This window comes from Erpetoichthys calabaricus, chromosome 2 (genome assembly GCF_900747795.2).
Source record: "Erpetoichthys calabaricus chromosome 2, fErpCal1.3, whole genome shotgun sequence".
Lineage (NCBI taxonomy): Eukaryota > Metazoa > Chordata > Cladistia > Polypteriformes > Polypteridae > Erpetoichthys > Erpetoichthys calabaricus.
In genome coordinates this window covers 277,950,079-277,963,441 of record NC_041395.2, presented here as the reverse complement: position 1 = coordinate 277,963,441, position 13,363 = coordinate 277,950,079, and the positions used below count along the sequence as shown (strand labels likewise).

The window sequence follows — 13,363 nt, the reverse complement described above, 5'->3', positions numbered from 1 at the left end:
TAATTTGCCTGGTTATATATTTAACGCTAAACTTCACCTTATTGTTTTACGTGTCCTGTAATACTCCTTAAGAGGTTATTTTTCTATGATGAAATAGTAACTTGGAATAAGCACAACAAACTGTAAACACACGTTTGTGAATTGATGGGAACTGTGGCAGAAGCCCAGTTTTAACCAATCCATACTATACGGAACGTTCGACATTAGTGTTGTGTTCACTGGGGAAGCTTTTACGTGAGGGGATGTATGTTTATGTTTGGCGCCTTGGAAAAGCGGCACTTCAGCGATGCGATACTCAATTGACAAAAGGATCAGCATATTGTCTTCGTGAAGGTGTAATCGTTCCCAATACTATTGCGCTTCATTGTAATGCATTTTCTAAAAAAAGAATTTAATATCAAAAATATAATTGTGATATACTTTCGTTTTAGCATCAGCACTTGCAAAGGTAAGTAAGTAGGTGAATGGATTCCTGTAATGATTTTATTTTAGATTAAAACCTAAATGTCAGTTACTATTGCATTACATTTTGTATATTTCACCTCAGAAGAAAAAACTTGTGGAGATCATTTGTATTCCAGCTCTGGTGACATGCCGAACATTTTTTCTTTATTTATCACATTACTTTTGGATGCATTTGCAAAATGTTTATATATATATATATATATATATATATATATATATATATATATATATATATATATGTAATATTGCAACAGAAGTTAAAAGTTAAAACGAGTTTAGGTAATTTATCCTCAAAAGTTGTGCATTTCATACAATATTATTCATGAAACGAAAGCTGTAAATAAGTTTATTCGGTGATTTATACAGTTTATGGAACACAATTAATCACCATTGCATTTCCAGTTCCGGGGATGTTAATAAATGTGTGTACGTATAACCATCGTACAGCCTATTTGTATACCCAGCCATTCATCCATCCCTTTTCTAAATGGCTTATCCGTGTCATGTTCACGGTCAACCAACGACTGTCCTGTCGGCCTCGAGTCCTTGCCGCCCTAAAGTATCCACTTTGAGGTCGCTGAGGTCAAAGATAATGAAGTATATTCTGTGTAGGAGTCTGTTTTTGTTTCACACAGATTTTGTTTGTATATTTCTACTTTCGACATTTTCTGTGTTTGTTATCCTTCGTTATTGCCAAATAATAAATTCCCATGCATATAATAGTCTAAACATAAAAACAGTAAAGACGTTAAAGAACATAAGAATATAAGAAATTTATCAGACGAGAGGAGACCATTAAGTCTTTGAGGCACATTTGTTTAGGTGCAATAACTAAGCTGTTGCAATATCTCATCCAGATACATCTTAAAGGTTGTCAAGGTTTTTGCTTCAGCCCCATGGCTCAGTAGTTTGTTCCAGATTCTCACAACTCTGAGTAAAGAAGTGCTTCTTGGCTTCAGTCCTAAATGTACTTGCCCTTAATTTTCACTGGTATCCCCGAGTATGTGATTCACCGTTAGTTTGAAAGAATTCAACTGGATCTGCTTTATCAACGCATTACAGGATTGTTAAGACCTGGATTAGGTTGCCACACAGTCCTCTCTACTTAATCGAGACCAAACAAGTTTAAATCTCTGAGTCTGAAAGAGTATGATATGTCATTAAGTCCTCGGACGCACTTCGTTGCTCTCAAAGTGCTGCTATGTCTTCCTTGTAGCGTAGTGATCTGAAAAGTTTTAATTAAACCAAATAAAATTACTATTCTTTCTGTCCTTAATGTTTATTGTTCATGGTAGTTTACTAGTGGCTTTATAAATATTTTTATACCACCTGACAGAATTTCAGGTACCTTATAACAATTAAGAAATTTTATTTATTTTTTAACTGATTAATTACATGAATATTTTGGCTTTAAGAGGAGCAAATGCTGCAAGCCACTGTTTTTCTTTTATGTGACTTTTTATTTAACTTTGTCTGCTAATATATTTACATTTATTCTGTGCAGCATGCTATATAAATGTATCAGGATGCAGGATATCATGGGTTATATTTTTCTCTTCTCTCAAGTTCACTCGTAAAAGAGAGTTGAATTACCATAAAATTCAAAACTATTAAGATATTTTCAAATTTATATTACGCTAGTAAATACAATGCCTAGAAAAAGTATTCACCCTCTTGGAGGTTTTCACATTTTATTGTTCTACTACATTAAATTACTGTGAATTTAATTTACCTTTTTTGACTCTGATCAAAAGAGAAAACTGTTTAATGTCAACTGATCTCTGCAAAGTGGTGTAAATTAATTACACATATAAAACTCTAAATAACTGATTACTAAGTATACACCACCTGTAATGTGACACATCTAAATCTTCAGTAGTGCTGCCAATATGGTTGTAAAAGTCACGTAATTGTTAAATGTAGATCCTTGCCTGTAGTTGAGAGGTTTCAATTGATTGAAGTGTCAATGCACCTTATCTGGAAGGTCAGACATGTTATGAATCAGTATTGTGGCCTAATGTAAATATTGGAGACAAAAGAACACTCCAAGTAACTCCTTGAAAAGGTGATTGAAAAGCACAAGTCAGGGGATGAATACAAGAAAAAATCCAAATTATGTTATTATTATGGAGTACGGTTAAATCAGCCTTTAAGGAATGGAAAGAGTATGGCACAGCTGTAAATCTGCCTAGAGCAGGCCATCCACAAAAACTGAGTGATTGTACAAGAAGACTAGTGATGGAAGCCTCCAAGAGATTATGACAAGTATGACTACAGTGGCTGAAACTGGAGTGATTGTGAATACAAATGTGGCTTGAGTGCTTCACCAGTCACAGCTTTATGAGATAGTGGCATAGAAAGAGCTTGCCAGAAGACACAGGGGAGACTCTGAAGTTAGCTGGCGGAAGTTTATATGGTTCAATGACACTAAAACTGAACTTTTTAGCCATCAGACTAAATGGCATATTTAGCATACACCAAAAACTGGATACTAAAAACACACCTTCCCTACTTTGAAGCATGTCGATGGCAGCATCAAGCTGTGGGAATGCTTCTCTGTAGCAGGCCGTGGAATGCTTGTGAGGGTAGAGGTTAAAATGAATGCAGCAAAATACAGGGAAATCCTGGAGGAGAATCTGATGCAGTTTGCTATCAGAGACCAATCCAAACATCTATTAAATACTGACATAAATACTTATGCAATCAATTAATTTGTGTTTAATATTTGTAATTAATCTATTGTCACTTAGATATTAAAGATTCTTTTTACTGTTGACCAATGTAAAAAGACAAATTAAATCCACTGTGTTGTATTTATTTCAAATAAACTGTGAAAACATCCAAGGAGATGAATTCATTTTATAGACACTGTTGATTTATTTGAAATTCAGTAGTTTTGGAGTCAAGTGAGAAACTTGCTGTATACATTTATAAGCAGAGTAATGCTGGCTTTATTTTGACATGGCTCATGAGCGTTTACTAGCAAGTTGATTAAATTACTACAAGGAGTTCAAAAGGAGAATGCATTTATACAACACTAAGTTGTGAAACCGGTGCACTGGGGTTAACTTGGATGCAATTTGATAGAGTTTACTGAAGCTAGCAAGACAAGTTAATTTATAAGATTGACTGTTTTTTGTTGTTTTTTTAATGTAAGGAGTCAAATTTCACTGTGTTTTATGAATGTATCAATAATATACTAATTATTGTTTTTAATGGGAAATTCTAATAAGTTACAGCTGGAAAAGGCTATTAATTTGAAATTGTTCAATTTAGAAGCCTAACATTGAGGTTGAATTAAGGTTCAAGTTATTATTAATCTGTGTAGATAGCGATTGACTGTTGCATAGAAAATGTTCACGGTTTTTAACTATTACAGCAGAATCACTTCTAATAATAGTGCAGATGCCATTATTAAATGATTATTTTATGTCTATTTTAGAGGGGTGCTTGTTCATTCTTTCTGACTTATGGATTCAATGTAACACACACAGGCTTAGGGTGGACATCCTAATCTAAGCATTGGCACTTTTTCTCTCAAAAATTATTTTAGATCCTTAAAAGTGAGCATAGCCTTCTTTGTCAAAAATTCAGGTTTTAGACTATGTGCGGAGTTTGTATTTTCTCCCCATTTCTGCATGGATTTTCTTGATATTCGCTGGTTTTCAACCTCATAGTAGAGATGTACAGGTTAGATTGATTGACACCTTCAAATTATCTTTATGAATTGGTGAGTGGTACTTTTAAGTTTGTATATGTGTGCCTTGATCTGCACTGGTATCCTATTTAGGACTGGTTCCTGTCTTGTGCATCATGCTAGCAGAGCAGGTACTGCAATCAACCCTGTGTTATCAAAACTAATGTAAAACTGAATTACATTTTCAGTAATTGTATAGATTTGAAATATGGCATGTAACTTAACATTAGAACACCTGCTTCAAATTTGGAGGAGTCCAAACCTTTAAGTTTCACTCTAGCAGTTTGCATCTTATTTTATATCTTAAAAGCAAAAAGGCACTGCTGTGTTCCACTTCCTCCAAGTATGAAGGAAAATTTCAAACAAAATGATATTTGCTGGTATGAATTAGTTATTTTTTAACTGTTGTCATTTGAAAGTATAATTGACATATTACATAAACTGTTAAAAGAATGGGAAAGCACTATGATATCTTATTTTCATTCCTAACACAATGTTTTATTTGAAAAATCATTAAAAATCCAAGGTAATTTTTTTATTTATGAAACTGCTACTGTCAGACTGGTAAACTTAAACCAGAAGTAGCATAGATACAAAACTAAAACCGTATTATTCTTGCATTATAGACTGGAGTCATGAGTGAGTTTCGAATTCACCATGATGTGAACGAATTGCTCAGTTTGCTTCAGGTTCGTGGAGGAGAAGGAGCTGAAGTGTATATAGATTTATTACAGAAAAACAAAACACCATATATTACAACAACAGTTTCTGCCCACAGTGCGAAGGTAAGCCAGAAAAAGATTTGAAATTTGTTGTTGTTGTATTATTAACACTGGCACCTATGAATATATTGATTATAAGTTAAAATTGGTTTTATATAAATATTTAATAAATTGGAAGTTTATTAATTTACTTTCTGTACTTAGTTTAAACATGTTGTCCTAGAATTCCTTTATCTTTTTCCATTTTTAATGATTAGGTGTCATAGTGAAATAATACTTTGGTAATTTTGGAGTTTAATATTTGCAGTGAATTAGCAATGGCCTGGTATTTTCCTAAATCTAAAATTTATAGATTTCAAAGTATTAATTGGACTTTGTTGGTCATTGTTAGACAGTACTTTCTTTTTTTCATGCTTAAACATGACATAATTAAATTCTTAGTTTAGATGTCTTAAGTTATGTATATTTATTTTGAACTTTGAGGCTACCTTTTTGTAGTAATCAATGAATTTCAATTAATGCTAACTTTATTTTTGATTAAGAACGTTAATTGTAAAATACTATTGTTTTTCAAGGTAAAAATTGCAGAATTTTCCAAAACACCTGAAGACTTTCTCAAGAAATATGAAGAACTGAAATCAAGGAATGTACGACATTTAGATCCACTAGTTTATCTGCTCTCCAAATTAACTGAGGATAAAGAGGTAAAATATTTCTTAAACTTATTATTCTATTTGTACCTTTCTCAGGTTGTTTTATTGAAAGGCACTTTTGAAGCCATTAAGAAAGAAATATACAAAGTTGTAATTTTATCAAAGACAATAATGGCACATTTTAAAGCACATGCATCTAAACATGTATAAAAACTGAAGAAAAAAAATATATATATATTAGTGCTGGGCGGTATGGTCAAAATTCTATATAACGGTATTTCTCAAAATTATACTGGTTTCATGGTATTCAACTGTATTTCTTTCCCATGCATGAGTGGATGTTAACCACATTTTCCACTGCAATTACTGCAGTAGACTGGCTAAGAATGACCTATTCCACTGTCATGAGAATTGTACATTGTACAAAAAAACATTTTAATGTGCACTCAAATATAATCCGAACCATCGTAAGTAGGGGACTATCTGTACTGACTGATAATAAAGATAACAGAAAACTGATTATACACACATTCATTGCACATTTCTTATTACTATGGTATGTTTTTACTACCATTACTTAAAATAGTTTATTATTTTAATAACTATTACATACCTATGGCTGTGTGAAGCCTGTGTCCAAAGCACTAGAGTCTTGTCCTCACAGGTGGCGCAGTGGTAGTGCTGCTGCTTTGCAGTAAGGAGACACTGGAAGAGTGTGGGTTCGCTTCTCGGTTCCTCCCTGTGTGGATAGCGCTTTGAGAACTGAGAAAAGCGCTATATAAATGTAATGAATTATTATTATTATTGTCCAATTGTTAATCTTGACAGCCTTCTTGATGTTGGCCCCACTGTCCGTTGTGATGGCCACTTGCCTCTGCTCTGTAAGCCCCCAGGAATCAAGTGCTTTCAGCAAGCCTGCAGCAAGTAATTCTCCAGTGTGGTCATTTGGAAAATAGCTTGTTTGGAGACAATAACCTTTCAATAGCCAGTCATCACTTATAAAATGAATCGTCAGGCTCAGATAGGGCTCCATAGTGCGACTTGACCACATATCTGTTGTTGTTGAATAGCTAGGGACTGTAGCCACCTCTGCTTGTAACTTCCCTCTGTGTTCTTGGTTACAAGTTGGGGATCGCCGTTTGGCTAAACTACTTGCAACTTTGGGTCACATGTCTGGGATCCAGTGTCTTGATCATAACCGTGAATCCACCTTTCAGAAGTGTTCAACTTTATCGTCTGCTACAGCTTCAATTTCAGAATGTTCTCTGTCCATTTTCACCGTTCAATACCTCCACTAACACATGTACTCCGTTGCATGTGTGTTTAGCGGTGTAGCAGTGAAAAAGTTCCCCCCTTAAACAGTTTCCCGAAAAAAATGGGAGGATTTTGGTAGTTTCAAACCCAGCTAATACTTGTACATCAAACACTTGAAAGCAACAAAAAAAAAAAAAACTAGAGTGTAGTGTCTGTTTCTTGCAAATAGCACTTGAACATACAGTCCCACATTTATTTTAGATGTGTACCCATTTTTGAATATTAATATTTTTGGGTGAACATAGAAATACCAAAATGAAAGGCCCATTATATAATATATGAGGTAAAAAGATGATGCTTGATTTTTATATCATTGTCGTGATTTAATTTAGTTCTTGAAGAAAATTAACATTATCAAAAAGTCTTAGAATAAAATACTGCTCTTAATTTAGATTATAACATGCATTTATTTTAAATACTTTGTTCAGGTATTGCAAAAAATACCTAAAAACCTATACATGCCTTTGCTCTGAATTTTTTGCTGTGCTGCATAGTGCAGCAGCTAATCCATTATCTATTCAAAAGGTCTGGCAATGGGATTGTTGTCTGCTGCAGAGATTTGTTGGAATACCATGTTTGACAGCATAAAGGCCTCCTGTAGAAATTCAGATTATTAGTATGTGCGATTTAGGTTTGTTCATCATACATACACCATACAACGTAAGCGTTTTTTATGGGTAAGGTTGATTCCCCAGACTGTAATTTCTGCCCATCTAAGGTGTCTGCCATCTTCATTTATGATTTTTAGAAATGCCCCAGATGGCATACTTGTGGGATCTTATCTCCATTCTGGATATTCAAATACCTGTATCACCATAATTACTGATCTTATTAGATTTCTCCATTTATCTTTCATTGATATCTCAACTACTCAAAATGGTTATTTCCATTTCTTCTATTGCTTTAAAACCCCTACTATGGTGTCGTTGGAGATAGTGTATCCTTTAGTCACTGGAAGTTTTCATTTCATAGTTTGATGCTTTTAGAAGGCTCAGCTTCGCAAATTAATGGGGCATCAGAAAATAGCATTACAAAGTGGGATGCTATCACTAAAAAAATGAAGAGCAAGCTGTTTCAATTATGATTTGCATGTTATGATTGGTGGTTTGCCACCACAGGGGAGTGGACATTTTGGGTTTGGGACCATGGCGTCTTAGAGGGAATTGGGGAGTTGGTGTTTATAACCTCTCTAACGTTTAACAATCTTAAATTTATGATTTTTTCAAACATAGTTTGTAATTTCTTTTTTTTCGACTTCTCTGTAATTTTATATACTACATGTATTTTCCCGTTTTTTTCATTGCTATGTATCATATCTTACTCTCAATAAACAATTGATCACAAAAAAAGATATTACTAAAAATGAAATTTTTGGTATTTTGCTTGCTGTAAACTTATAGTAAAAGACTGTGGTGTTTTGTTTGCTTATATATCTGTCAGTTTTTATTTACAATCATTAAAAAGAATGTTCATTAGTACTGTGCTAAGTGGATGAAATCATAATCATAACATCAATACAGGGATTTGTGCTTTGTTACTATTTCACTAAAATGCAGATTAAATGTTAATTATCATTTCTTAAGACTTTACAATATATGCAACAAAATGCCAAGGAAAGAGCAGAGATTTCAGCAAGTGCTACTTCCAGCAGCACCACAAATTTTACCATACCTCCAACAAACACCAAGATGTCAATCCAAGAACTGGAGGAGCTAAGGAAGAAGCTAGGCAACGTTGCAGCAAGTTCAAATATTCAACAGGTAAGTAGATTTAATCATTTCATACAATAGTTAATTGATGACAATCTAAACTTTTTTTTCTCAGTGTATTTCTATCCCAAGTTGTTGAGTGCCATAATCACAAGTATTTAGGAAAACATTATCTGAAATTTATAAAAAAAAATTAATGGTCTTGTCAAGGTGGTGTGTAATATTATTGTTATTGACTTCAGGGTTACTTTACAATGCACACATTACACATCAGCAAAATATCATTACATCTTAACCAGATTAAATGCATCATACCCTACACAGAAGACTGCAATAATGTTTTTATGTGATTAGCATATACTGTATTTTACAATATGAGCATTATTTTGTACTAAGTGTATATTTGAAAATGGCTTGAAGATGCTTTGGGTATAGTCAAAGTTACAAAAGAGTTAATATTTGATTATATTTAACCTTATGACTACCTCAATTAGTTAAACTTAATTTTATATTAGGGATGCCCCATAATTTGCTTGTTATGTGAGTGTTGGATAATAATAAATGCAAAAATGTATTGATATGTCAAACTTAATTCTAATATGTGCATTTTGCTGGGTGAAATGTGAGCAGAGTTGTTATTTTTTTTGCCACAAATGCCAATGACAACATAAAAAAACAGTAAGCAGTATTTGTTCTGCTGGGATGGAGTAAAATATAAAAAGAAGTGATAGTGCTAATTTATTTAATATTCTGAATGGACAACACTGGGACAAATGCACCACATAATGCAATGGTAATGGAGAAAAATCTTTATTGTCTGCACAGTGTCTCCTGTGTAATCAAGACAACCTGAAACCTAAATTAACTTAATTCATTCATTAAAAACAACAAGAAATAATAAAAAGAATCAGAGTGCATGGAACTTGAATACCTGGAATTAATCAAAGATGTTCCCAAACGAATACATTACATCATTTAACTAGTCTGTGCTCATTCAAGTAAGTTGTTATTAGCATATAAACAAAACGTAGAAACAAATAACAGTTTTTTTTTTATATTGCCACTGGCAGATAAGACAGGGGAAGTTGGCTCACAATTTTTATATGTGTGCCTCCCTATTTGTATAGCACCTTTCAGACTGCACATAATCACATAGCCTTTTTACAAATTGCACAAGAATAAATTTGAAAGAAGCATGGTTATTTCGTTGTATAGAAATATAAATGAGGAATAAACAAGAGTAGAAAGGAAGTACTGTAATTGTTTATGGGAGCAGACATGACAGGAGTTAATAAATTGTTCAATGGAGTCCGCTTCAGAATGTGAGGAACAGTTGAACTAAGTAACAAATAAAATATTTGCAGATACAGCTGATCTTAAATGGTCAAGGAAGAAAATGAGAGTTTTTAGTTACTATTAGAACATTAACACAATTAGAACTTCTCAGACGAGTAGTTGGATAGTTTTGTAAAATTAGAGCGCATAACGCCTAAAGAAGTTTTTGAGATGCTTAATGTGGCTTTGTACGTAATATTGAGAAGCCTTGTGATTTGTAGCTTTGCAGGTCAGTAGCAGAATTTTGGAAGTAACCAATAGTAAACAGGAAGTCAATATAGATGAGACGGTTTAAGGGGTGATATGTTCATGTTAGGCGCCTTGGGATTGAAAGGTGCCATATGAGAAAAAGGTAGTAGCATGCACTGAATCTTGAGGGACACTGCATTTGGAAGGGCATGAGTATATTCAGAAGTGCATATTCCAGTAAGTGAAGCATTTTTAAGATGTTTTAGGTAGGTATATTGGTAAAGATTATTAAAAGTAGTGAAGCGATCATAAAATTGCAAAACAGAAGGAGTTGTCACCCAAGCTGTAAGATCAGAATCCAGACTGCAAACATTCAGACAAATGTTTATCAGTTAGGCAGAGCAAAAATATGGAACTGTCACAACAACAGTAAGGCCTTTGTTTCCCACAACCAGAACAATATGGCTGGATAGATGTTTTTGAAGATTGTAATACTATTCCAAAGAAGTTAATACATATTAAATATACTTTCAAGCAAAACTAGAGCACCATACCAGCTGATAAAGAATCATTCATTCCAATGGGATAACAAAAAATTGAATTGCTTTTCCATCTTCGTGTTTAGATTGGCTGCTGTAACAACTAGTAATGTATCTTAGTTATTAAGTCATGGGACTGTAAAACAGTCAGTTCAACTTTATATTTAATCCACATTTATTCTTTGATTATTTCTAGTAATTAAAGCACAAATTTGCATATCTTGAGAAACTGACGGAAAACAAACTAACAATCTTTATAATACAGTTTCTACAAGTGCCTCTGACATTTCAACACTAGCAACTCACTTTTAATGTGTAGGCAAGAACGTTTTTATGCAGTAAAAAATACACAGTCACCTTCAGTCTTCTGATATTAACATTTTCTTCTAATGTAAAGCACACTTGTCCATTCATAATCAATTTTGTCTTCAGGCTTGCTTCACCAGACTTTTTTTAAGGATAATTTCTTAAATGTGTTCCTATAGGTTCACTTGGTGATTATAACTCCTGAATTTATGACAAATTCAAACTGAAGCATGTACTTTTTTGTTTCTTAACTGCTATCTGTGCTTTTAAGCAATAGCTCACCGTTTTAAATTAAAATAATAAAAATAACTAAGTTTCTTCAGTCATGGGATATATATTTTTAAGCTACTTTATCTTTTTCCATAAGTAGCATTTGGTGATAAGAACACACTAATGTGCATTGCATGTATAATTTGTAAGTAAAACACTTCTTTAATGGAAATATTTGCCATTTAGAAAGGAAAAGAGTACAAATTATTTGAAAGACTTTGCAATTACATGAACAGCATAAGACTTCTCAAATGCTTTGTAGTCAAGAAAAACATGCTATAATTTACTTAATTATTTATAGAAAGTTTAGCATGTTTCTAGGGCAAGTTCAATAGATAAGTTTTTAAAATTGTGGTATTCTGTATTTTAAATTCAAAAACATAGGATAATAATAATAATAATAATTCTTTACATTTATATAGTGCTTTTCTCACTACTCAAGGCACTTTGCACAGTGAGTGGGGTGCCATTTCTACCACCAGCAATGTGCAGTGTCCACCTGAATGATGAGATGGCAGCCATTTTGTGCCACTACACTCACCATACATTAGCTGTTAGGTGGTGTAGGGGTGAGAGATAGTTAGCCAGTTGGAGACAGGGGATGGTTAAGGGGCCAGAATGACTAGGCCATGGTGAGCAATTTAGCCAGGACATTGGGGCATCATACTCTTTATAAAGAAAGCCCAGGGATCTTTTATGACCACATAGAGTCAGGACCTCGATTTTAAGTCTCATGCAAAAGACGGCACCATTTTTACAGTACGGTGTCCCTATCACTGCACTGGGGCACTAGAATCCACATTCAAACTACAGGGTAAGTGCCCCCTGCTGGCCTCGCCAACACCTTTTCCATCAGTAACCCAAGCATTTCCTGGTTGGTCTCCCATCCCAGTACTGGCTGGGCCTGAACATGCTTGGCTTCAGATGGATGACCTCTTCTGAAGTGCATGTGATTTGGCTGCTGGATAAAATGAATAATGAAATCATAAAGAATTTCACCACACCCTGTGACCTGATTGATAATGAGGAACAAGGTAGGTAAAGCTGAACTAAGAGCCTTGATCATGAATCGTCAGTTGTACTCAAATTTTTTACATTAATTTAGTTTAATGAGATCGGCGCAAGTGCAGTAATTTAGCGTAAAACTACTGCACTTTATTTAATATTCACAACCATTCCTAGATTTGTAAATGAATATATGAAATGTATTTTTTCAGCCCCTGGAAGTAACAAGAAAGATGCTTAGAGACAAGCACAATAAGAAAAATCCAGCACAACCCATTCCTGTTTTTCCAAACTGGGTTTATGAAAGACCTGCACTTATAGGGGACTTCCTCATTGGCTCAAGTGGAACCACAGATACAACTGTAGCTATTGGTATGTATATTTTTGATGATTCTCTGTCTTGTTGTTTGATTACACCAAGCTACTTTTAATATTGGTGACCTATTCAAATCAGTTTTTTAAAGCTTGGAAGTATTGATGTGTTGAAAAAGTAGTTTTAAAGTGTTATTTGATTAAATAAATGTATCATTATTAACTATTATATTATTATTGCATGTATAACAATTTGTTGCTTTGACTTAATTTGGTTTTAAACAGACATAGTAGTTTTCTACAGCTGTTTCTAAGAGTAAAAATACATTTTGCCCAGGATGGTTATTATATGGAACAATATTCATTTTTGTATATCATGTAATTTTCAAAAAATGTCAGTTATTTAAAACCACCCTGTTAATAATAATAATAATAATACATTTTATTTATATAGCACCTTTCCCATGCTCAAAGCACTTCAAAAGCTGTCACTTGCAAATGTGTCAGAATAACCTGAAATTCTTTGTCACTGCATTCAAGCACTGTTGTTGCAGGACTGCAAAAAGGTGGTCTACTTCCTACAACAACACTTTTTTCCCTTCTTGTAAGATCTCTTCTAGTATTTTGGTAGTATACTAATATACTGTTATGGGACTAAGAACCAAGTTTTAGTTCTTTTGTGGTAGTTTTTCTTTTTTTGTACAGTAAAGAATATGTGGTTTTGTACAACATGCTTAATGTTATTTAAAAAGATTCATGCTGCTTAATGTAGTTCTGCTTACAATGCATCCATTAATTTAATTCCTCCAAAATAAGTATGAAAAATTTAATCTTTCCCCTCATTTCA

At 33.5% G+C, this 13,363-nt stretch overlaps 1 protein-coding gene across 1 annotated transcript in view; it reads left to right on the top strand.

The window, feature by feature from the left end:
• Positions 1 to 238: 238 nt before the first annotated feature.
• tubgcp2 (tubulin, gamma complex associated protein 2) overlaps positions 239 to 13,363 on the top strand; it is a 34,577-nt gene continuing 21,452 nt past the window's right edge. Inside the window, exons 1-5 of the mRNA XM_028795596.2 lie at positions 239 to 448; positions 4,789 to 4,947; positions 5,460 to 5,588; positions 8,435 to 8,611; positions 12,417 to 12,576. Of these exons, the coding sequence (XP_028651429.1) occupies positions 4,798 to 4,947; positions 5,460 to 5,588; positions 8,435 to 8,611; positions 12,417 to 12,576 (616 nt within the window). The 5' untranslated portion in view covers positions 239 to 448; positions 4,789 to 4,797. The remainder of the gene's footprint in view (positions 449 to 4,788; positions 4,948 to 5,459; positions 5,589 to 8,434; positions 8,612 to 12,416; positions 12,577 to 13,363) is intronic.